The 26,858-nt window shown below is 37.0% G+C and overlaps 1 protein-coding gene and 1 pseudogene across 1 annotated transcript in view; both read right to left on the bottom strand.

Annotated features, from left to right (window-relative positions):
- Window positions 1-3,057: 3,057 nt before the first annotated feature.
- The window catches only part of TBC1D8B (TBC1 domain family member 8B), an 82,387-nt gene continuing 58,586 nt past the window's right edge, over window positions 3,058-26,858 (bottom strand). Inside the window, exons 11-21 of the mRNA XM_065900234.1 lie at window positions 18,594-18,711; window positions 17,368-17,653; window positions 16,288-16,417; window positions 15,651-15,749; window positions 11,507-11,575; window positions 11,092-11,332; window positions 10,238-10,303; window positions 8,281-8,364; window positions 6,733-6,789; window positions 5,284-5,381; window positions 3,058-3,453 (exon numbers count right to left, since the gene is read on the bottom strand). Of these exons, the coding sequence (XP_065756306.1) occupies window positions 3,058-3,453; window positions 5,284-5,381; window positions 6,733-6,789; window positions 8,281-8,364; window positions 10,238-10,303; window positions 11,092-11,332; window positions 11,507-11,575; window positions 15,651-15,749; window positions 16,288-16,417; window positions 17,368-17,653; window positions 18,594-18,711 (1,644 nt within the window). The remainder of the gene's footprint in view (window positions 3,454-5,283; window positions 5,382-6,732; window positions 6,790-8,280; window positions 8,365-10,237; window positions 10,304-11,091; window positions 11,333-11,506; window positions 11,576-15,650; window positions 15,750-16,287; window positions 16,418-17,367; window positions 17,654-18,593; window positions 18,712-26,858) is intronic.
- Window positions 21,046-21,363, bottom strand: LOC136142688 (cytochrome c-like; annotated as a pseudogene).

Below are 26,858 nucleotides of genomic sequence, written 5' to 3'. Positions count from 1 at the left end.
AATTTAATGCATAAGGTATAATGCACTAGTTCAGTGTGACACAACTACATAAGATTTTAAACATTAAGAACAACCCATTTGCTTAACAAGGTAGCAACTACAAAACTATGTGTTCAGCTTATGTCTCCTGCAGACTCAGAAAATAAATGTTCATCTTTTTAACTTGCATTTATAATCTTTCTGCAATTCAGAAATCTTTAGGTATTCAATTTTAATTAATCTAGGCTAAAATACAATACTAAGTAATCTTCAATATTCTGATTTAAAAATCACCAAATATTAATAACGTATGTTCTTAAGAAAGTATCTTTTTTGTAAATACAATTGACAAAATGTTCAACAAAGTATGTGCAATAGTGCCTTTGTATATAAGCATAGAGTCTTGTGTCTTTATAGAGCTACTGTAGTGTAATTTAACAATCATTGCTTAATAGCAGATGTGTGATAGTTCACATATAAACTATTAACTAAACTCTAAAATTTGGACATGTTTCAGGCAAATAATTTCTGAGAAAAGGCACAGATGTTTATTTACCAACCATCTCTTTAAGTGGTAATTTCCTTGAGAAGACAAAGTTGACAAAATAATTTTCAAGACACTACTAGTAAGTGTTTGGCCAAGCTCAATTTACAAAATTTTCAGAGGGTCAACTTGAAAATTCTTGAATATCTCTGAAAATAACATATCCTGTGGTGATGAAGCCCTCTGTGTTAGGCTTTGTTCACAGTGGATTCTTGCCAAAGGCTGACTATACCAATTCTTTTCCAGAAAGGGAGACTTCTTGGGTTGTCCTAAAGGATATCTGCCCTTTCATTGTTCCAAATCTGAAAAGTCAAAAGGCTTAAAACCAAAGTCTTTTGTGAAGAAAGAAGCTCCAGTGGATGACTTCTCCCCACAATTTCCTAAATCAACTGATTAATAAATTGTTCTTATCAGAAACAGCACAGAAGATTGGATAGGTGTGTTTTTTTTCTTTAAAGTGCTAACAAAGCCCATTATCTCTAAATGAACTTTCATTGTAATGACTGAAATATAAGCAGCATAAAGTATATAGAAATTACACATCTAAATCAAATAGATTACAACTTTTTAGATAGATGCCAAAATTCTATACATTATCTTAACAATCATTACGCACAAGTACAGGCATACCTTGGATGTTGCAGGTTTGGTTCCAGATCACTTCGATGAAAGCAAATATTGCAATAAAGCGAGTCACATGAATTTTTTGTTTTCCCAGGGCGTACAAAACTTACGTTTACACTATAGTGTAGTCTATTAAGTGTGCAATAGCATTATGTCTAAAATAATGATGTACATACTTTAATTAAACATTTTATTGCTAAAAAATGCTAACCATCACCTAGGCCTTCAGTGAGTCCTATTAGTAACATCAAAGATCACTGATCATTTAACTCTTTTGTCATTTACAGACAGTAAATGGGTGCACTCTGATGCTTTTGCAAAAATGTTCCTATAAAAGGGTTTCATCTTCAAGGAATTCGTGGAAAAGACTCTGACAAGTACAGGTTTCTGGTAACTGACTATACTGCTGAACTGAATAAATAAGCATTTTCAGAACGCTAATGGAAAACTGATGGATTCATAAAAATGCTAGCAAAAGATCAAGATGAAAAAAAATTAATTACATGGGACTGAGTGAACTGATGAGGATGATAATAATTTTTGTGACTTTCTGTTTGAATAAAAAAAACCCACAAGGAAAAAAAAAAAGACCACTGATCACAGATCACCATGACAAACATAATAATAATGAAAAAGTTCCAAACATTGCGAGAATTACCAAAATGTGACACAGAGATGCAAAGTGAGCAAATGTTGTTGGAAAAATGGCACTGATAGACTTGCTCAACGCAGGGTTGCCACAAGCCTTCATCTTCAGTAAAACTGTAGTATCTGTGGGAATTCCCTGGCAGCCCAGTGGTTAGGACTCTGCGCTTTCACTGCCGAGGGCCTGGGTTCAATCCCTGCAGGCAACTAAAATCCTGCAAGCTGCAGCAGCCAAAAAAACCCAAAAACCAAAAAACAAAAAAATGTCGTATCTATGAAGCGCAGTAAAGTGAAGCACAATAAAATGAGGTATGCCTATATACTTTACGAACTTGCCAGACTAATACAATAATTCAGTCTATCTAACGTAACTTAAAATATGACTGGTGAAAATCCAAAATCTAAAACTAGAACCAAAGCAGTCTCAAGCTACTCTGAGACAAATGCCACAAAGAGCAGTGCTCAGAATTTCAAGTAATTTCTCGGTCTAATGAGAGACCTGTACACAGTTAATTGTACTGTTTATTAACCCTTCTGAATTGGCTGGCTTTAACCAGCTCAAATCCAAATCCAAAATCGTTTTTCCTTGTATCGGCCCAGAGTTTTGAGTTCTTTATTTTTATCAGTAACAGAGCTACAAGTGTGTCAGCAGCTTCTGAACTGCTCAGGTAGGGAGAAGATAGAATTCATTAAAAAGCCATTTATTATTAGAAGACTGAATGAGATTAACTTTAAAAAGTTAATATTATTTCAGTTAGCTAACGTGAAAATGAGGTTCCCATATGGTAATCTTCTAGATAATTAAGGCTACAGATCTAAGAGCCTGCTTTTCTAAAGCATTCTAATAGGACTGAGGCAATTTGGAAAGTAGGATTTATCAATATGATGTGTCAGCATCACTAACACTCAAACATAACACCACATTTTCAAAAATCATCAGTAATTCATATGTAAATAGCGGCACAAACTAGTAATTTCCTTGCTAAAAGTGATATGGTGGTGCCCTCTGGTGGTAAAATTTAGCATTTAGCATACTCCCCCTGATATTGCATACCTTGTGAAATATAAAAAGTCTATTTGTATTAGAGAATATCAAAATTAGATAACACCACAAAGGAATGAATCATTGTGCTTCCAAATATCTTCTTTTTAACCTTCAAATACATTGGTAACAAGAAAATCCCTGATCCCTACTCCTAGAAATCAAGCTGACGCCTATGAGAATCTTGGTAAATGTCTATAATAAGCAATTCCTGTTAAAAGATTTACTTCCTGGTTCTAGAACTTAACTGAGAGGTTTTTGCATTTTCTAGTTTGGCTTTTAGATCTATGGGTTTCTCAAAAAACTTCACCAATGCTGGTTCATTCAACAAAGAGGCGAGAATCTGTTCAAATGCAAATGACCACTGAGGTTCTTCCCTGAGAGAGGAGGGATCTTTCTCTAAGTGGCTCTCTGTTTGCCCCTCATTGGGTCCTCCAGAAGCACAGACTGCACCAGACAATCCTTTGGTTGATGACGCAGGGTTATGGAGTTTCCTTCCAACTTCTTCCATCCTGAGCAAAAGGCTGGTTACAACAGCAATGGCTTGATATAATGACTCTTCTTCAGGGTCCCCGTGAAATAAGTTATATAGTGTCTTTGAAAACTGAATAAATTGTGACTAGAAGACACAAGTTAGAAATATCACATTTGATATTAGACTTAGCAAATATCAGGAGAACTTAGAAGTGAATAGTCTTCTATTTAGAATTTGTACCATATAACCTTCACCACAGAAGTTATAAGAACTGATGATTAATCCACAAATAAATCTTGATTCTAGAAAGATGGGTATGAACCATGAAAGAAAATTCCACTTAAGACTTCTCATCTGTTGCCTAATAACAGTAAATTATATACATATATTATATATACAATAATTCTTGGACAGTATCTGCCAGCATTCCATCAATGTTAGGTGGTACTTTTAATTAGGCAAAGTCCCATATTTCCTTACATGTAAATCATTCATTCATTAACCAATCTTAATGAACAGATTAAGAATGAGTTCCCCTTGATCTCCCCAAAGGGCTAGAGTAGGCAGCTCAACTAGGATGACTTAAATATAAGGAAGAATGTTTTGGGACCTATCTAGTAGTACAAGGTAGCTCTAAGGAGCCCATGTGGACATGTTTCTCTTTAAAGGCTAAGGTGGGGCCCAAGTAAAGAAATAACCTGGATTGTCTGCTAATTGCCTCTAGATAATCCATAGACATTCCTAGAAGATGTCTGTCAATTAAGAAAGAAACTATTCCAACACAAAAGTCCTATAAGTCAATCATGCTACCAGAAAAGTTTATATGTAAATAAAAAGCAAATAAAAAAGATAAACTTCATAAAAATGTATTGTACCATACTTTAAGTTTTATTTCTCTTTCTTTCTTAGTCTGTAATACTGTTTATTTATTAAAAATTTAGAATAAATATATCATGATTAATTTTAAAAAGGACTTATTTAACTATCAAATTACCTAGTCCACTGAGAAAAACTAGGCTATTTCACATTTCTCATTTTGGTAAAGTTCTGGGAATCCTCAGTATCTATACCAAAAGATTAAAAAATTTTTTTAAATTTATTTTTTGGCCACGCCGTGTGGCATGCGGGATCTTAGTTCCCCAATCAGGGATCAAACCTGTGCCCCCTGCACTGGGAACGCAGAGTCTTAACCACTGGACTGCCAGGGAAGTCCCTATACCAACAGATTTTAATTAAAAGAATATAAGAACACATAATGACTGAATAGTGTGTAAGAAAGAGATGGATTTAGAATTGTGTCAATAGGGCTTCCCTGGTGGCGCAGTGGTTGAAAGTCCGCCTGCTGATGCAGGGGACACGGGTTCGTGCCCCGGTCCAGGAAGATCCCACAGGCCGCGGCGTGGCTGGGCCCGTGAGCCATGGCCGCTGAAGCCTGCGCGTCCGGAGCCTGTGCACAGCAACGGGAGAGGCCACGACAGTGAGAGGCCCGCGTATCGCAAAAAAAAAAAAAAAAAAAAAATAGAATTGTGTCAATAGTAGTCATTAATACTGTCTGAGCAGGTTTAAGATGATTAGGAACTAGGGTGTGACCTATTTTAATTATTATTCCCACTACCTAGCATTGGGCATGTCATCTAGTAGGCACTAAGAAATGTTTACTGAATAAGTGAACATTTCTAATAAAGCGGGAAATAAAAAACACTGAAATATATGTTATACACACATCTTTTCTATAGGTACAGATGTCACAGCAGGGGACTGTAATGAAACTCTAGATGCATTTAAATGTTTACAGTAGAAAATCATTTAAAAATTTACTCCCACTCTTCTATACTCATTTGAAACTTACAGAGATGATGCATAGATTATTTATTTTTGTAATAGCATGTTAGCTATTTTAGATTTGGATACACCCACATTCATTTATACAAAAACACACAAGTAAACCAGAATTTTTCTTTGAAAATACTATACCTGATTCATTCTTGGTAAATCCTTAATGTTTTCTTCTTTTTTCAAAAGCTCATCTTGCCACTGACTTAGATATGCTTGAATGTCAACTTTTTCTTTTCCTCAATGAGGGGAATAAAACCATTTCATAATGAACAGCCCATTATATTTTCCCAAATCCCCAAAAGAACAATTTTGATCGAAAGATATTTCATTGAGATATAAGATTCCCCATTTTTTACTCCAGAAATTGATCTGACTATACTTTTTATTTCACTCACTGGCTCTCAAAATACATTCTCCACTTCCGTTAAACTAAAACTTTTACTTTGGAAAGGCTGGGGACTAGAGGAAGAAGGATGCTTTTTAGATTAAACAGTACATGATGTAAATTTCATGTAGATGTTCTCATGCATACCACTAAGTTTAAAATAGCTTCTATATGATGTTCTTAGCATGCAGTTACCATAGCATACTATGGTGACTCTTTCAAAAATTCAAAACAGTACTTATTCATTCATTCCTTTGAAGAGTTTAATCACAATGATATTAATGGGACTTTATTAATAATTATTTAGATCTCTTAGAAAACTAGGATATACTGAACAACCTGGCAAAGTTATCATATTTAAGCAGATCTTCAGCAATTACTTTTTAACTAAATGTTACTCAAAAACATAAAAAGAATGATGGACCTTTGGAGAACAATTTGACAATCTCTATCAAAATATTAAATGTACATATTCTTTGTTATCCAGCATTCTCATACCTCTATGAATTTATCCTATCCTAAAGAAATATGTGCAAAAGGATTATAAAATGTAAGTATAAAAATGTTTGTTGGAGAATAGTTTGCAATATAATTAATTGGAGACAACCTAAATGTTCATCAATATTGAGCTAGTTACTGAAATAAATGATGGTACAACCAAACAGTGGAATACTCTGCACCCAGTAAAAGGAATAAGATAGATCCAAATGTACTGACATGAAAAGATGTCCATGATATACTACAAAATCAAAAAAGCAAATTGTACAACAATATTTATGAAATGTTTCTTTTTTAAAAGAGAGATGTCTATATTTGTTTATACATCGAAACAGGTCTGGAAAGAATACAGACCAAAATGTTTTCACATTTACTTCAGGGTGGGGTTGGGTGAGGGTATGAGGATTTCTGTACCATTTAGATTCCTTTTATAAGGATTATCTATTACTTATGTAATTAAAATTAATATTTTCAAATAATAAAATTAAATAAATACAGGCCATTTACAGTTGTATTTTCTATAACTTCTGAGACGTAAGTATCAAGAGAAGAAGAAATTGTTAAACTAAAACAAAGGAACTGAAAAAGCTCTCAGGACAAATCAATCAATAGACTTTAAAAGGAATCCACGTTTCCCCTTTGTGTAGTTAACCCTATTTACAAAAACAATAATTTAAACTAAATGATACTCCTAGATCATATACCTTTTTCAGGGCTGTTTTTTGCTGACTCTGCTTCCTTCTCCTTTGCAGGCTTGGAAACTAGAGGAAAAGAGGACAATTGCATTTTGTAAAATATTTAACAAATAGCTTTTGAAAGTAAAATAATATTTTATATAAAGACTTATAAGCACACTTTATGTTCTTCAATTCATCAAACCAATTATAGCTAATCTGACCTCCTATCATTAGATGGCAAAGTATTCAAGAACTTTAAAAAGAACACTGGGGGAAAATCCATATAAAAAATCTCAGGGCTTCCCTGGTGGCACAGTGGTTGGGAGTCCACCTGCCGATGCAGAGGACACGGGTTCGTGCCCCAGTCCGGGAAGATCCCACATGCCACGGAGCGGCTGGGCCCGTGAGCCATGGCCGCTGAGCCTGCACATCCGGAGCCTGTGCTCCGCAACGGGAGAGGCCGCAACAGTGAGAGGCCCGCGTACCGCAAAAAATAAACAAACAAAAATCTTAGAAGGAAGTATACCAAATGTTAAGTATTTATTTCTGGGTGGTATGTGGTATTTTCTTCCTTGTGATTTTCTTCGAATTAAATTGTATTACTTCTTTTATTAGGGGAAAAAAAAACACACACCGGAAGTCAAAAGACTGAGCTACTAGTCCTGATTGTGGTAAAACCTCATTGAAAACTCTTACACGAGTCACTTCTCCTTTCTTGGCCTCAGTGCCCTCTATATAATTAAGGGACTTGACTAGATGATTTGTAAGGTCACTTCAAACACTAACATACAGTAACATAAACATACATTAATAAGAACTTATCCCTCTTTAAGACATTCATATTTATGAAAAAGAAGCAAAAGACACAAAAATTAGCTCATAACCCTTCCAAATTATGTCTTGGAGACAGATTCATCCCGGTCTCCTACACCTACAGTGATTTATGACAAGTATTCACTGTTTGAATAATAGCTATGACCTTCAATCATCAAAGATTCTATTGTCTTCATCACATTTTAACAAGGCATAAAAAATGGTTGGATACCTTTTAGAAATTTCTGCTACAGAAGTAGAAACAAAATGTATTTTCTTTCAAATTCTCCAGTAAATAAGAAATTCCATAAATCAAAACCCAAAATGTAGTTTAGTTAATCAGTCAAATATTTATAGAGTACTTACCATGCATTTAGGACTGTGCTAAGTGTTATGGTAGCACAAAAGAAGTATAAGATATAATTAACCCAAATTTTACTAGTGGTAGCTGGGTAAAGAATGTTTAAGCCAGAAAGACCTCTGGATGACTAATAATCAAAACAGATAAATTTATTTATTTATTTAGGCTGCACCAGCTCTTAGTTGCAGCATGCAGGCTCTTAGTTGCGCCATGTAGACTTCTTAGTTGCAGCATGCGGACCTCCTAGTTGTGGCATGCAGACTCTTAGTTGCAGCATGCATGCGGGATCTAGTTCCCTGACCAGGGATTGAACCTGGGTTCCCTGCATTGGAAGCAGGGAGTCTCACCCACTGGACCACCAGGGAAGTCCCAATACAGATAAATTTAAAACAGATATTTACCATGGAGCTGACTGAAATAAAGTAATTCTTCCTTGGAAAGTTCATCTCCCTTTGAAGGGTCCTTATACTTCACTTCAGTATAAGCTGAAAACAGATAACCCAAATCACATTTATAACCATGAGGGACAGAAACGAGTCCTATAATAGATCAATTAAATCTGGGGGCAGAGAATCAAACAAAGGGTCCCTGTCAAAGAAACACATATGTGAAGAAATGTGGAAGTAGTATTACTCTACCGTATAGCAAATAACAAGAAGTACTTGATCACTTTGAGTTCTATTATTTTTCCAAATTTCTTGCTTTTTAATAGTTTTCCAAGAGCCACTACAAGTTGAAATTTTAAAATATGGGTTAATTGGATATACTCCAATATAAAATAAAAAGTTTTAAAAAATGTTTAAAAAATCTGGCACTTGGGAATCTCTGAACACGTGACCTCAGTCATTTAAAAACGTCTTTAATAAGAAGGAAAACACGAAGTTGAGTGCTCTAACAGATACACAGTGTTTTTTCTATTTTTGATCCTTCTATTGAAAGTGTACTCATTCCATGGCAATATTAGACATTCTAATTTGACTTGACAATGTAAAGTCCTTCATAGTTATTATTTGGTTTGTCTTTTGTTTTAAATGCTGTGATTGTGACTTGAGTTTGTGAAGGGTTAAAGATGGCTTTTAGATTTCTGGTCTGGTAAAGAATGGTTCCCAGCTATCCTGGGAAGGCTCTAAAAGATCTTAGGTGTAGCTTTAGACAAATTATGAGGTACTTTTTTTTTTTTTTGGTGAATCACCCTATCTAAGCTAAAAGGTACTTTTGCAATGTTCCTTTAAAGTCTAAGACTGGTTTCCCAATTATGGATCAGGCCTGGAAAAGGCTGCCTCCTAAGGTCAGAGGGAAATACTTAAGTAAAGTGGAATGATGTGGTAACATTAAGGCAGTATAGTAGAATAGAAAGAAACCTGTGCTTTGGAGTCAGACTTCAGTTTGAATCTCAGCTAACCAATTTATTAGCTATGTGATCTTCAGCAAATTTAATCTTTCCCTTAGTTTCCGTATCGTCAAAATTGGAAGGATAATACCACCTTTCAAGGATATCATGAGAACTAAATAAAAGAATGCATGTAAAGCAAACACCTCGACAGAGCAAGTGCTCAATAAATGGTAGCTTTTATTTTGCTTCCTTTTTTTAAAAAAAATATTTATTTTTAGCTGCATTGGGTCTTCATTGCTGTGCACGGGCTTTCTCTAGTTGTGGTGAGCGGGGGCTACTCTTCGTTGCGGTGTGTGGGCTTCTCTTGTTGCGGAGCACGGGCTCTAGAGCACAGGGTCAGTAGCTGTGGCACGCGGGCTCAGTAGTTGTGGCCCACGGGCTCTAGAACGCAGGCTCAGTAGTTGTGGCACATGGGCTTAGTTGCTCCACGGCATGTGGGATCTTCCTGGACCAGGGCTCAAACCCATGTCTCCTGCATTGGCGGGAGGATTCTTAACCACTGCGCCACCAGGGAAGCCCTATTTTGCTTCCTTTTCCAAATGTTTAATATCCCTGTTGCCTGGTCTCATTTTTCTGAATAATTTGTAGTATTTCACAAGTTTAGCAGTTTGTCTAAAGTTAAATTCAACTCTCTAATAACAACAACAACAATAAAAATTCAACATTATGACAATATTCAAATGATAGATAGTTCCTACACACAAACTACTTATCATTAAATTGATTGAACACTAACAGGAAGGAAACTTGTGAACCCATCTGTTGCACAGAAACTCTTCCATAGATGTCAGTGTAACTATATATCAGCAAAAATATTGCTAATATGATCCATGGGCCACAATGAAGCAATGACCTTATATCATATGGAAAATTACGTTATTTGTTAAAATGGAATGATATCTGTAATTATACTTGTTAAAATGGAGTCAACTCCTATATATCACTAACAACTGTTAAATTCTTACCTGGAGGAATATGCAGCTTAAAAAGCACCTTAAGCTTCTCAGTAAAACTTCCATTGTACATTATGTCTGTTCAATAAAATTAAATTGCAAATAATCACAGCCAAAGAACATTCAATCAATTCCAGCAACACAGATTAATTAAGACACAGATACTAGCCAGGAATTAGGATTCAGAAATCTTCTGTTACTTAAACTAACTGTTAAACAACTACCCAGTAGGCCAGATTCTCTCCTTGAAGTATATAGGCAAAATACCCTTTATCAGAGGGATAAATAAAATGCTCTTCTGCTGAACTCTTTCCCCCAATCCCAATCTAAAATTTACTTTTTCTTTTGAATGAGGCCTTATGCTTCATCTGAGGAGAGAACTCCTCTTCAAGGGGCAATCCCTGATAAGAAAGCATGCTAGGTTGTCTGGAAAAGCAAAGGAATGATATAACCAGTGGACTATCTACAGGCACAAAATGTTCATTGAATATTTCTCTACCACTTTTCTAGGCTATGTGGTTGGATTTTTACTGAGGGAGAACGTCCTCCTGAAGAATCCATGTGCCTGAAGGTGGGAAAATCAGGACATTCTCTTCCTTCATGTTAACCATTAAATCATCCACATCTAACAGCTTGTTTTTCTGGGAGGGTTGAGGCAAAATGAGATGAATATATTTAGACTTAGCAAAAAACAAAGAAAATGGTCCAGTTATTGCTAAAGTTGGAGACAATGTAAATCTGATAAAAAATCTGATATCAGGCTGATAAAATCTGACTAAATTGGCAATGATAGGCAGTACTAAGTATTTCTAGGGGTACCTTTATTTTTTTGCTTTAAAAAAGAAGATTATTGGACATCATCCTACCAATTGCAGAGGAGAATTCTTTGAAGTTTATAAGGCAGTCGGAGTTTTCATCCAACAATCTGAATGTCCATAAAGCTAGTGAGTCTCTGTTTGCAGAATGAGCCCAGGGACTCAACAAGTGATACAACACTCTGAACTGCTGGCAGTCAATCTGATACTGTTCCAAATATGGCAGACTAGGATCATGGTGCTTCAATACTGGAGAACTCAAACACCAATAGTAAGAAAAAAACAACTCTCTCTATTTAAGAAATGGAAAAAAAAAAAGCAAAGTCATTATATCAGAAAAAGTAACTTTATAAGATTTTTTTCTTTTAAACATGTCTACTAAAGTAATTAAAGATAAAATAGTTGAACAGTTGTGGTAAAATTCTGCTAAGAATATTATTTTTCATTTAAAGAAGGAAAACAGTACCTTAAAGATGACATAAAGTTCATCCAATTCATGAAGGCTCAATTTCACATCTTGTGATACAACACGCAACTTTAAAAGGATTAAAAGCAATTTAGAATTTAACACTTCAGCATAGAAATTCTCTTTGAATCCATTTAGAAATCTCCCTCTGCCAGAATAAAATATATTTTTTTAACTTTTTAAAGGAATAACAAAGTAAATGTACCTATTTTTCCCTTTTAAAAAGTTGTACAGAGACTATAGCTCAATTCTATTCTGATATGTAATTTGACCTTCATCTCTTCATATCCAGAGATAACTGCCAAAGGACAGCCACTTAACGTCTATAAATATAAGCAACAATATTCTATAGTTTTTTTCCATATATTCCTGTCTTGCTACATAAGCAATCTGTCAAGTCACCACATGGGGTTGTCATTAAACACTTCAAAGTCACTGGGAGATGTACATTCCCTCTCTGTGCCAAAAAACGTAATCTATCCCAGAGCATAGAAAAATATGATTTGTTCCAAAATCCATTCTATGACGTGAGCACAATTCTAATATGAAAACTAAAGTTAGCACACACACACTGTAAGCCAATGTCACTTTAACACAGATATAAAGAACCAAGCTAAACTATTTAGGAAAATCATCAAAGCAGAATATTAAAAGAATAATACAACACGAACAAATAGGACTCATTTCAAGAATCCAACGGAAGTCTAATATTAGGAATTCTTTAATGTACTTTACTACATTAATAAATATAACCTCAAGATATGGAAAAGTTATTTGATCAAAGTTAACATTCAATATAGATTTTTTTTAAATGTCCCAAATCCCTTAACCTAGAAACTGAATGAAACTCCTTAATTTGCTAAAAGGCATCCTTCAAAAATCAACAGCAAATATCATACTTAACAATAAAATACCAGAGGCACTTCTATTAAATTCCAGAATGAGACAAGGAAGGCTGCTTCCACTGCTATTATTTAATACTTCTCTGAAGGTCCTATCCACTACAATAACACAAAAAAACTGAAAACAGGTATGTATATTAGGAAGGGTCAAAACTCTAAGACTAGAAATGATATGCTTGTCTATTCAGAAATTCAACTGAAAAAAATTAGAATTAATGAGAGTCAGTAAAACAGCCACTTAAAAAAGCAACATGTGCAAATCAATGGCTTTTACATATACTATAATAAACAAATTAGAAAATGTAAAGAAAAATGATCTCATTCATATTAGTAACAAAACCATAAAATATATGGGAGTAGACAAACCCAACAAGAAATGTGTAAGATCTATATGATGAAAACAATAAATGCTTACTAAAGGACATTTAAAAAGACATCATTAAAATGGATATTAAAAAGGAATATTAAAAGCCTTACCAGATTTCAAAATGGACTATAAAGCCACAATAATTAAAACAGTGTGGGGCTTCCCTCGTGGCGCAGTGGTTAAGAATCCGCCTGCTAAGGCAGGGGACATGGGTTTGATCCCTGGTCTGGGAAGATCCCACATGCCACGGAGCAACTAAGCCCGTGCGCCACAACTACTGAGCCTGCGTGACACAACTACTGAAGCCCACGTGCCTAGAGCCTGTGCTCTGCAACAAGAGAAGCCACCGCAATGAGAAGCCCACCCACCACAAGGAAGAGTAGCCCCCGCTCACCGCAACTAGAGAAAGCCCACATGCAACAACAAAGAGCCAACGCAGCCAAAAATAAATAAATAAATAAAATAAATTTAAAAAAAGAAACAGTTACAGAAAAAAAAGAAACTACAGAAATAAACCCATATTAGCATATGAAAAAGGCAGAGTAGAGTACAGTAATGATGGAGTATTCAATAAATGGTATTCAAATAATGGGCTATTTCAGTTGGAAAAAAATACCATTAGAGTCCTATAACACACTATAAACAAAATATATACTTTACGTGTATTCAAGATCTAAATGTTAAAAAAAAACACAGGGCTTCCCTGGTGGCACAGTGGTTAGGAATCTGCCTGCCAATGCAGGGGACACAGGTTCAAGTCCCAGTCTGGGAAGATCCCACATGCCGCAGAGCAACTAAGCCCATGCGCCACAACTACTGAGCCTGCGCCCTAAAGCCCGCAAGCCACAACTACTGAAGCCCGTGCGCCTAGAGCCCGTGCTCCACAACAAGAGAAGCCACTGCAGTGAGAAGCCCACGCACTGCAACTAAGAGTAGCCCCTGCTCGAAGCAACTAGAGAAAGCCCGCGCACAGCAACAAACACCCAACACAGCCAAAAATAAGTACATAAATTAATTTTACTGGTGGCGCAGTGCTTGAGAGTCCGCCTGCCGATGCAGGGGACGCGGGTTCGTGCCCCGGTCCGGGAGGAGCCCACGTGCCGCGGAGCGGCTGGGCCCGTGAGCCATGGCCGCTGAGCCTGCGCGTCCGGAGCCTGTGCTCCGCAGCGGGAGAGGCCACAACAGTGAGAGGCCCGCGTACCGCAAAAAAAAAAAAAAAAACAAAAAAACAAAAAACAAAACAAAGCAATACCAGTACTATAAGCCAATATGAGAAAGTATGTTTATAAATTATATAATTTTATATGGGGAAGGCCTTGCTAAGTTTGACATGAAACCCACACAATATGTAAAAAAAAAAAGAGATTTGACTACATAAAATTTTGAAAGTTATATACTCTGAAATACATCATAATACATCATAAAAATTAAAGAAACAACAAGATTGGGGGAAATGTTAGCCACAAATATAACTGACAAAGAATTAATACCACTAATATTTTTTAAATGTGACGCTAGTGGGAGTGTGGGGGAAAAGGCATTCTTACACACTGTTGGTGGGATTATAATTTGATACAAATCTTTTAGAGGATAATTTAGCAGGACCTGTCAATGTTTAAATACTCTTACAAATGTGTAAGATTAGATATACAGTTGACCCTTGAACAACTCGGGGGTTAAGGGTGCTGACCTTCCACACAGTCAAAAATCTGCATATACTTTACAGTTGGCCCTTCATATCCATGGTTCCACATCTGCAGATTCAACCAACCATGGATCTTGTAGTACTGTTAGTACATGTTTATTGAAAACAATCCACATGTAGGTGAACCTGTGCAGTTCAAACCCATGTTGTTTAGATAACATATTACTTGCAAAAGCAAAAAAACATTAAAATGAAAGAGAGAGAGAGGGAGACCTACTAAATGCATATCAACAAGGAATAGTTATATAAAGTATAGCATACCCATACTGTGGTATACTATTCAGTGCATTAAGAAAAGCGAGGTATGCAATAATATGCAATGACCATGATATAGCTCTGAGTGAAAAAAGTTGCAGAACAAAGTAACTGGTATGATCTCATTTGAAAAGCTATATTGTCCCCCTCCCCCCCACCACATACACATTTATATCTATAGATATTTAGAAAAAAGATCTGGAAGGATACATGCCAAATCATTTTAATGTTGGTTACTCCTGGGGTAGGAAACTTCTACTTTTTTACATTTCTATAATGTTTGAATTATTCACAATGAGCATGTATTCAGAAATGTTAATTTTCCCAGATTTGTATCTCTGAGGACTTAACCTTTAAGCAAGTAGGTTTACAAAAACAATACATGCTCATGATAAAAGCTCAAACAGCACAGAAGGATTCATACAGCAAAGTAAAACACTCTCTCTTCCAACCAGAAATCTATTAATCCCATTCACCAGAAGCAACCAATATTAACAGCTTCTAATGTAGTCATCCAAATACTAAAAAGGAGTACTTAAAACACACTGTTTATTCCTTTTTCACTTTATCTTGGGTATCCAAGGATAATAATACATATTAGCAGCCTAGAGTACTATGTAGGTCAGCTGTTCTTATTGATGAAGCACATCACAAATATGTTATGCTTAAATGCCTACATCATAGCATTCAATATTAAAGGTCACATAACACAAAACATGTTGGAAAACCAATGTTTCAACCAGAAGAAAATCACTTATTTCCTCTCAAAAAATTTACAGTAAGCTAAGCTGTGGCAAGAATCTAGCTCAAATGTATAGTTATTTTATTTTCTTAACATGAAATGATAATTTTTAAATGAAGTTCAGGAAAAAAATGTTACTCCAATTGGTTTTCCCCCATTGGGTGGATACTCACCACATTCTGCTTTGTTGTTTCCTCTAGGGTCTGTATCACATACAACCTATTTCGACAGCGCATGCTGTATATATCTTCATAGCGAATATTCCCATATTTCTGCAAAAAATATAATTTCAGTGGATACTCATTCATAATAAATATCCACTTTTCTTACAATTGAATTTCATCAGATTCAATTCTCAGAGGCCTTGGTTCTATTCCTAGCTATTTTCCCAACTTGTTCAGTGATTATGCAAATTTTCACCTCCCACGTTTCAGTTTTTCTGTATATTCACAGGAGAGGATTCCATCTACTATGGGTCTAGACTAAGTACAAGAACACTGGTAAAATTCTTAGTCTCTAAGAAGAGAGTATTTTTCACCTTTTTATGCAGCGATAGATATTTAAAAGTGGTCATTATTTGTAAAACTATGTGAATAGTTTCATTTAATTAAAAGCAAACTGAAGCAGAGGAAGCTATATAACGTAGGAACAGTTCATAGAACTCATTTTTAAAGTGAAGTCAGATTTTACATTACTACATCTTTACATGTATTATTATCTTACTCTTAATATACCACTAGAGATATAACTATAGTATCTATCATTTTAAATATGCTATGTAATTATATTTATGGTATAAGAAAAACTTACCTCATTTGACTCTCTAATCAAATCTGTAATATCCACTCTAATATGACTGCTTTTTTCATCACTTACATTTGAACCCTGCTGCACACTTGAAGGCAACGGGCTATCCTTATTAGTGACATTGTCAAAGAACCTATCCAAAAGTGACAGTAATACAAGAATCAGTAGAAGTAAAATACAGAGAAAATGACAGCTAATTTCTCCCTAGTTTGAGATTAATTTCTACCGAGAGGACAAGAGATAGTCTTATGAGGGAGGAGAATTTGAAGATGGTTGGGAATTAGGAGGACATGGGGAGTGGGAAATGGGATGGTGATGAAATGACTTCAGAGGTGGGGAGGAGGGCATGGGGAAGCAGATAGGCTCAGAGAGTTCTCAGAAAATACCACATGGCCCAGTAAGGGTGGAATATACGGTATGTAGAGGCACGTGAGGAGAAATAATTTAAGAAAGATACACTGAGGCCTTAACATTGAGAGTTCTAAATACCAGAGTGAGGTGTTTATACTTTATTCTGTACATAAATGGGATTTGATGCACCATTACAAGTTACCCAAATATTCATATATTCATTCATTTAACATATACTGTGTATACACAAACACACACACACACATCCCACACATGTGTTTCAATACAAAATAGAATTCACAGAAAAGGCACCAGGAAAATAAAGCTCAGCTTACCTGATTGAAACCACTTGAAAACCAGAAAAATTTCCCCCCACTGGACATTTAATATTATCAACCACCTCCCCCACCTCAAATTACTCTTATACACTTTATAGCTCAAACTGGGACTATGAAAGTCCCAGCATACCAAATCAACCATATTAGATGTTAGTGTAAATGTATATATAACCTAGTGGTTTACTTCAAAGTGACTGACTTACTTTTGTTATATTCTATTTAGAAACAGAGGAGTGGACTTTAGGCCTAGCGTTTTCATTCAACCAGCTTTGTGACTTTGGGCAAATTATTTAAAGTTTCTAGGGCTCAGTTTCCTCATCTATAAAATAAGGGGTTTGAACAACATAAGCTCTAAGGGGCTCTCCAGATTTAAATGTTATGATTCTCACAGTACCTGTTTAAAGCTGTCACAGCTTCAGCATCATCTTTACATGCCAGAAGTTTGTCTAAATTATAGTCAAGTATTGCCAGTCCCAGTTGTAAAATGGCCTTTATTCCATCATAGAAGAAACAGTCCACCACATTCACTGCACTTTCAATAGGCAGCACACTAATAAAAAGTGTGAGGAACCATGAGAGAGAAACTGAGGAAAAGAATGTCATATCAGTCATATGTTCAGTCAGCTGGGGAAGGTGATCTCTGATAAGTTCTTCAAAGACTGCCTGATCCACCAAGGCACCTGGAGAACATAAAAAGAAATTTTAAAATGAACACCTTTCAAAAGGACTTGTTTCCAATACCTTCCCACTTCTATTAGTAGGCTGATATATCTCATTTCTCTTCCTTAAATTATGAACTTCTTCAGTGCCTTTTCTATATTTCATGCATCTCTTTATCTGCTAGCAGTATCATGCATCAAGAAGCACTTGAGAAACTCAATTCATATTCATTGGAACAGTTATTTATGGAATCTTCATTATGTGCAGAAACCTGTAATAGGTACTATAAGAGATACATCAATTAATTAAATGGTCTCATCTTCAAAGCGTTTAATCTCTAATAGAACTTGCAATAAATAGACAAATAATTATAACACAAGACAATACAGTCAACGACCTAGCCATGACACCAAAGGCTTATGAGGGTACAAAGGAGACCACCTATGGTTTTAAGGTAGGGGATCATGGATCTACAAATATTTGATGACTGAAGAAAATATTATATAAGTAACAAACTAAGAACTTGATCCTTCTTTCAAAGCTTGAATATATCTATACAATTCATAAAAATGTGGAGATTTTAAGCTGATTAAAATCTCTCTCACATAAAGAGACTATTAAAATTTTTCCAGTAGCTCCAGATGCTTCAGATTACCACTGTTTTAGCAATACAGAGATAGTAAACTTAAAACTTCTATTTTATATGGAAACAGACCAGGCACTTTATTTTTAAAAAGCAACGTATTAAATAATACGTTTTTCCAATCATATGTTCAGTGCAAAAACCTCTTCTCTTGAGCATGTCAGTGAATGTGACATTTGATATTGCTTGCATTTTGTATATTTTGTAACTTAATTATCAGTTCTTCCATTTGATAGGTAACTGGATAGACAAGAGGCCTATAAATTGTTTAGAAAAGAAATATGTGTTCGTATATGTATACGTGTTTTGTTTTTTACCAATGATTCGACGATTAAAATAATCAGGTAACATTCGTTCACATACAGCAACCAGAAGCCAAAAAGCTTCTTCCTCTTTTGCATACAGAAGCAATACTGAAGTCAAAATGTTCATTGCCTAAAATTCATAGAAAAATAAAAAATAAATATTGTTGGGGTAATAATTACATTTCTTATTCAAACATAGTAATTTTCAGCAATAACAACAACTATGAGAGTAATCATAATGGAAACATGAGAACTCTGAGCCAGTCCAAAGCAAAACAAGGTGAAGTCACACTAACGTTTGCTAATCACTTATTTTACACGGTACATTCAAGGAAAATGAAGCAATAATATCATGAACATAGCATACAATAAGTAAAACCTCTCTAAATTTAGACTGATTTCAATGAGTAAAAAATATTAATTATTGCCAAGTCTTAAAAAAAACACTACATACTTTCAAGGACATACTAACATTGGAGAAACAAACTTCATCTGTATTTTCAACTACCTACAGGAGAACATCCCTTAGATGTCAATCATCCTCAATTGTGTCTAAAACTAAATCTTTCCTCTATTAAATAGGATTCTCTTCTTTGCTACCTTAATTTTGATCACGCTAGAAACCCTTTATCTGCCACATCCAATTTGTCTTCACATCCTAGAGTTTCTTCTTATAAAATGTTTTTTTATTTTTATTTTTATTTATTTATTTGGCTGCACCATGCAGCATGCAGGATCTTAGTTCCCCGACCAGGGATTGAACCTGTGCCCCCTGCAGTGGGAGCGCAGAGCCCTAACCACTGGACTGCCAGGGAATTCCTAAAATGACTTTTAGATTTTTTTTATCCTCTCCATTCCCACTACCACCCTAACTTTCTCCTTCTTCTAATCTATCTTCCATACAAATGTCAGATCACTACTTTTATATAACATTTGGCCATAGCCCTTATTATAAAGTTAATAAACCCATAATGTATAGAATCTGGGAAGAATGGAAAGGTGTGAAGAAAATTAAATCTCCTGTATCTTACCTACCTAGAGATCACCACCATTAACAAGTTGATGTACTTTTTTTGTGTTTGTATTTCCTTCCTTTTTCCCCTTCTAAAATTTAGACCAAACTGTATATTAAAGTTTGATTTTTCACTTAACGTTATATTATACATTTTCAATGCCATTAAATAAGTCTTCTAAAACAGTATTTTTAATGACTGTAAAAAATCTATTAAATTGAATATACTATAAATTATTTAGCTATTCTATTATTGAACATTTAGGCTGATTTCAACTCTTCACTATTATATATAACAATGCAATGAATATCTCTGTATATAAATCTTCATCCAAGTGGTTTACTATTTTCTCAGTAAAGATACATAGAAATTAAATTATTTGGTCAATGAATATTATTATTTTTGTGGTATGTGTGTAAGAAGTACTAAATATTCTCTATTTGATGCTATACATAAACCACACTAAAATGCCTTTCATTAAGTAAAAGGCAATATTTTAGATAGATAGAGAATTTTAATTAAATTGGCATAGTTAAGACCAAAAAGAGAAAGTGGACATTGCCAGTGTATCTTCAGCCCTTGCCTTAACAGGCGAATGAACACAACTTGAAACACAGGTAAATCTTGCTGTTCTATGAGACAGTGAAGAGATCTTCTCAATATTTAAATATATTAATATAAACAGTTATATAAATCTAAATATAAAACCAATCTCCTATAGGGTTTGAGAAGGCATTCACTATATGCCTGAAAAGTTTAACATTTCTTATTCAAGTTTAATCATCTCTTTAGAAGGGGAAAGGATAGTACTTGAACTGGAATCACTATCAAAATTCAAAAAGCTGACCATATTCTTTTTTTTTAAATAATCAACATGCCATTTAGGTGCATATATATATATATATATATATATATATATATATATATATATTTAACAGCAATTTATTTATTTATTTTTAAATTTTTATTTATTTATTTATTTTTGGCTGTGTTGTGTCTTCGTTGCTGCGTGCAGGCTTCTTCTGGTTGTGGCGAGCGGAGGCTACTCTTCATTACGGTGCGCAAGTTTCTCATTGCGGTGGCTTCTCTTGCTGCGGAGCACGGGCTCTAGGCGCACGGGCTCAGTAGTTGTGGCTTGCGGGCTCTAGAGAGCAGGCTCAGTAATTGTGGCGCATGGGCTTAGCTGCTCCGTGGTATGTGGGATCTTCCCGGATCAGGGCTCGAACCCGTGTCCCCTGCCGTGGCAGGCAGATTCTTAACCACTGTGCCTCCAGGGAAGTCCAAGCTGATCATATTCTTTTAGCCACAAACCAATCTTATTTAAATCAGGACAGAAATATTACCTCAGCCATTCATGATCTGAATTGCGGTGTATGAGATCAATTTAAATATGGTACACATAAAAAATCATGAGACATTTGTTTCGTAATAAATATGGCAGTGGCCAACTACTACTCATTAGAAGCTTTTTTGAGATAAGCTATCAAGTCTGCCCTTTCTCCCCTCTTCTTAAACCCAGTGAAGATGATTTTTGTTCCAGGAATGTACTTCTTGGGATTCCCCAAGTACTCCATCAGCATCTCCTCTCCCCAGGTGATGCCTTTGTTCTTGTTGGCATCTGTGTAAGAGAATCTGAAAGTCTGACCTGTCTTTCACCCAAACACACCATGGAGATTTGGCCCAGTCTTGTGCTTGCCTCCCTTTTCCACAGTATGGCACTGAGCACACTTCTGAACAAAAATCTTCTTGCCCTTCTCAACATCACCCATTTTTAAATCGTTCTTTCTCCGTGCACAACTAAGAGGTTCCCCTGAATATTATTATTAAATGACTTGATATTACTGCCAAATTGTATTCCAGAAATTGACTGTACCAATTTGTTTTTCTGACCTATAGCATTTGAATGTTTACTTCACTGCTCCTTTGCCAATACTAAGAATTGTAATAATTAAAATTGCTTTTGCTGATTTGATAGTGAAAATGGTATCTCATGGTTTGAATTTGAGTTTCTTTGATATTGAACTTCCTTTTCTAAACTTTATTATCAATCTGTATTTTTTTCTGTGATTCATCTTTTCATGTCCATTGTTCTTTTTTTTTTTTTTGCGGTACGCGGGCCTCTCACTGTCGTGGCCTCTCTTGTTGTGGAGCACAGGCTCTGGACGCACAGGCTCAGCGGCCATGGCTGTCGGGCCCAGCCGCTCCACGGCATGTGGGATCCCCCCCAGACCAGGGCATGAACCCGCATCCCCTGCATCGGCAGGTGGACTCTCAACCACTGCGCCACCAGGGAAGCCCCCATTGTTCATTTTTATAATTCAACACTTTTCTTATAGGTTTGTATATTAAGTACGTCAATCCTTTGTCAGATCTGGTACAATATTTGACTTCAAGTTCAGTTTTTACTCCATCACTTTCCTGTTCAAGAAGCCATAATGGGAGGAGCATCAGTGAAAATGGCAGAGCAAGGCTCTCCGAAAATGCTTTCCTCTATAAAAGCAACAAGAACACTAGCAAAAATCATCAAAATCAATTTTTCAGAACTCTGAAAATGCACCAAAAGCTTACAGCAATTCAGGAAGCCTTTACTTAATGAAATGGTTGAATCTCAGTAAAAACAGTGAGCTCTGTGGCATTTTAAATCGTCCAAGTCCCATTCCTCCTCAGCTTTACAGAAGCCTGAAAAACCAACACTCAGCAATCATGGTGAAAAGCAGCACCTAGCAGCCATGGGAGGAAACAGAATGGGGCTGGAGCGCCTTCACAGTCCCATTCCCAGAGATCTGTCATTATTTGACCCGTCTGGTCATTCCCTGGAAAACTGCACTCATAAGGCTGTCTTTATTTGACCTGACACAGAGCTCACCCAAGGCAAACAGTCTTTCCTTGAAAAAATGTTCCTTGAAAAAATCAGAAGCAGTTGTTGAACATGCATCTGCCTGAGGCAGTGGATAACAACTGGGCCAAACAATAGGCTAATAAAGGGTTAAAATAAAAAGCTGGGGAATGGGATATCCAAAAGGGGCTTTGGAATGCTCTAACTTATTCCTGGGAATCTAGAAGGCAAAGTGCATGATATGGCTTCATGCCTGCCCAGAGCTGTATGCATGCTCATGATAGAACAGAAAAAGCCCTAAGCTCTTACCTCTGGCTAATCTTGAGGCTCTGCACAAACAGGAAGTGATAGAGAATAGAAAAAAAATAAAGAAAACTCAACAAAACCAAAAGTTGGTTCTTTGAAAAGATTAAAATATCTGAAACACATGTAGGTAGTCTAACCAAAAAGACAAAAAACAGAAAGATACAGAGAGACAAAGAGAGAGAGACTCAAATTAAAATCAGGAAATAGAGAACATTACTACCAACCTTAACAAAAATAAAAAGGATTATAAGAGAATATGATGAACAACTATATGCTAACAAATTAGACAACCTAGATAAAATGGACAATTTCCTAGAAAAACCACCAAGACCAACTCAAGAAGAAACAGAAAAATCTGAACAGACTTATTATAAGTAGAGACTGAATTAATAATGAAAAAACTTTCTTCAAAGAAAACTCTAGAAACAGATGGCTTCACTGGCCAATTCTACCACAATTTGAAGAAGAATTAACACCAATCCTTCATTAACTCTTCAAAAAATAGGTGTGGAAGAAACACTACCTAGCTCATTCTTTGACACCCTGACACTAAAACCAGACAAAGACATCAAAAGAAAACTATTATCAATACATTTTATGAATATAAATGCAAAAATCCCAAACAAAATACTAGAAAACTGAACTAACATATAAAAAGGATTACACATCATGACCCAGTAAGATTTATCCTGGGGATACAAGAGTGGTAAAACATGAAAGTCCACAAGGGGAGGACCTTCAAGATGGCGGAGGAGTAAGACGTGGAGATCACCTTCCTCCCTACAAATACATCAAAAATACATCTACATGTGGAACAACTCTTACAGAACACCTAATGAATGCTGGCAGAAGACCTCAGACTTCCCAAAAGGCAAGAAACTCCCCACGAACCTGGGTAGGGCAAAAGAAAAAACAGAGACAAAAGAATAGGGATGGGGCTTGCCTTGTGGCACAGTGGTTGAGAGTCCGCCTGCTGATGCAGGGGACACAGGTTCGTGCCCCAGTCTGGGAAGATCCCACATGCTGCGGAGCGGATAGGCCCGTGAGCCATGGCTGCTAGGCCTGCACGTCCAGAGCCTGTGCTCCACAACGGGAGAGGCCACATCAGTGAGAGGCCTGAGTACCGCCAAAAAAAAAAAAAAAGAATAGGGATGGAACCTGCACCTCTGGGAGGGAGCTGTGAAGGAGGAAAAGTTTCCACACACTAGGAAGCCCCTTCACTGGTGGAAACGGGGTTGGGGTGGGGGAAGCTTCAGAGCCACGGAGGAGAGCGCAGCAACAGGAGAGCAGAGGGCAAAGCAAAGAGATTCCTGCAGAGGGCAAAGCAGAGAGACGGAGCAGAGGGCAAAGCAGAGAGATTCCTGCACAGAGGACTGGTGCCGACCAGCACTCACCAGCCTGAGAGGCTTGTCTGCTCAACCACCGGGGCAGGTGGGGGCTGGGAGCTGAGGCTCAGGTTTCGGAGGTCAGATCCCAGGGAGAGGACTGGGGTTGGCGGCGTGAACACAGCCTGAAGGGGTTAGTGCACCATGGCTAGCCGGGAGGGAGTCCGGGGAAAAGTCTGGAGCTGCCGAACAGGCAAGAGACCATTGTTTTGGGGTGCGCGAGGAGAGGAGATTCAGAGCACCACCTAAATGAGCTTCAGAGACGGGCGCGAGCTGCAGCTATCAGTGCAGACACCAGAGACGGGCATGAAATGCTAAGGTTGCTGCTGCCGCCACCAAGAATCCTGTGTGCAAGCACAGGCCACTCTCCACACCTGCCCTCCCGAGAGCCTGTGCAGCCCGCCACTGCCAGGGTCCCGTGATCCAGGGACAACTTCCCCAGGAGAACACACACCGGCCTCTGCCGCCACAGGCTCGCCCCGCATTCCGTACCCCTCCCTCCCCCTGGCCTGACTGAGCCAGAGCCCCTGCATCAGCTGCTCCTTTAACCCTGTCCTGTCTGGGCAAAGAACAGACGCCCTCTGGCGACCTACACGCAGAGGCGGGGCCAAATCCAAAGCTGAACCCCAGGAGGTGTGTGAACAAAGAGAAAGGGAAATCTCTCCCAGCAGCCTCAGGAGCAGCGGATTAAATCTCCACAATCAACTTGATGTACCCTGCATCTGTGGAATACCTGAATAGACAAGGAATCATCACAAAATTGAGGCAGTGGACTTTGGGAGCAACTGTAGACTTGGGGTTTGCTGTATGTGACTGACTAGTTTGATTTTTATGTTTATCTTAGTATAGTTTTTAGCACTTGTTATCATTGGTGGATTTGTTTATTGGTTTGGGTGCTCTCTTCTCTTTCTTTTTATTACTTTTTAATTTTTTAAATTTTAATAATATTTTTAAAGATTTTTTTATTTTAATAACTTTATTTTATTTTATTTTATTGCTCTCTTTTTTTCCTCCCTTCTCTTCAGAGCCATGTGGCTGACAGGGTCTTGATGCTCCGGCCAGCTGACAGGCCTGAGCCCCTGAGGTGGGAGAGCCGAGTTCAGGACATCAGACCACCAAAGACCTCCTGGACACACCTAACATCAACTGGCGAGAGCTCTCCCAGAGATCTCTGTCTCAATGCTTAGACCCAGCTCCACCCAACGGGCAGCAAGCTCTAGTGCTGGACGCCCCATGCCAAACAAACAGCAAGACAGGAATACAACCCCCCCATTAGGAGGGAGGCTCCCTAAATCATACTAAGTGCACAGACAAGCAAAAGCTAAGAGAATTCAGCACCACCAAACAAGCTTTACAACAAATGCAAAAGGAACTTCTCTAGGCAGGAAACACAAGAGAAGAAAAAGACCTACAATAAAAAACCCAAAACAATTAAGAAAATGGTAACAGAAACATACATATCGATAATTACCTTAAATGTAAATGGATTAAATGCTCCAACCAAAAAACATAGACTGGCTGAATGGATACAAAAACAAGACCCATATATATGCTGTCTACAAGAGACCCACTTCAGACGTAGCGACACATACAGACTGAAAGTGAGGGGATGGAAAAAGATATTCCATGCAAATAAAAATCAAAAGAAAGCTGGAGTAGCAATTCTCATATCAGACAAAATAGACTTTAAAATAAAGACTATTACAAGAGACAAAGAAGGACACTACATAATGATCAAGGGATCAATCCAAGAAGAAGACAGAACAATTGTAAATATTTACGCACCCAACGTAGGAGCACCTCAATACATAAGGCAAATGCTAACAGCCATAAAAGGGGAAATTGACAGTAACACAATAATAGTAGGGGACTTCAACGCCCCACTTTCACCAATAGACAGATCATCCAAAATGAAAATAAATAAGCACAAGCTTTAAATGATACATTAAACAAGATGGACTTAATTGATATTTATAGGACATTCCATCTAAAAACAACAGAATACACTTTCTTCTCAAGTGCTCATGGCACATTCTCCAAGATAGGTCATATCTTGGGTCACAAAATCAAGTCTTGGTAAATTTAAGAAAATTGAAATCGTATCAAGTATATTTTCCGACCACAACGCTATGAGACTAGATATCAATTACATGGAAAAAACTGTAAAAAAATACAAACACATGGAAGCTAAACAATACACTACTAAATAACCAAGAGATCACTGAAAAAATCAAAGAGGAAATCAAAAAATACCTAAAAACAAATGACGGTGAAAACACAATGACCGACAACCTATGGGATGCAGCAAAAGCACTTCTAAGAGGGAAGTTTATAGCAATACAGTCCTACCTCAAGAAATAAGAAAAATCTCAATTAGAGTAAGAAGAACAAAAAAACCCCCCAAAGTTAGCAGAAGGAAAGAAATCATAAAAATCAGATGAGAAATAAATGAAAAAGAAATGAAGGACACAATAGCAAAGATCAATAAAACTTAAAGCTGGGGCTTCCCTGGTGGCACAGTGGTTGAGAGTCCACCTGTCAATGCAGGGGACATGGGTTCGTGCCCCGGTCCGGGAGGATCCCATATGCCGCGGAGCAGCTGGGCCCGTGAGCCATGGCTGCTGAGCCTGCACGTCCGGAGCCTGTGCTCCACAACAGGAGAGGCCACAACAGTGAGAGGCCCATGTACAGCAAAAGCAAAAAAAAAAAAACCACTTAAAGCTGGTTCTTTGAGAAG

This window comes from Phocoena phocoena, chromosome X, assembly GCF_963924675.1.
Source record: "Phocoena phocoena chromosome X, mPhoPho1.1, whole genome shotgun sequence".
NCBI lineage: Eukaryota > Metazoa > Chordata > Mammalia > Artiodactyla > Phocoenidae > Phocoena > Phocoena phocoena.
The sequence above is the reverse complement of the archived record's forward strand: the minus strand, read 5'-3'. Positions and strand labels throughout refer to the sequence as shown.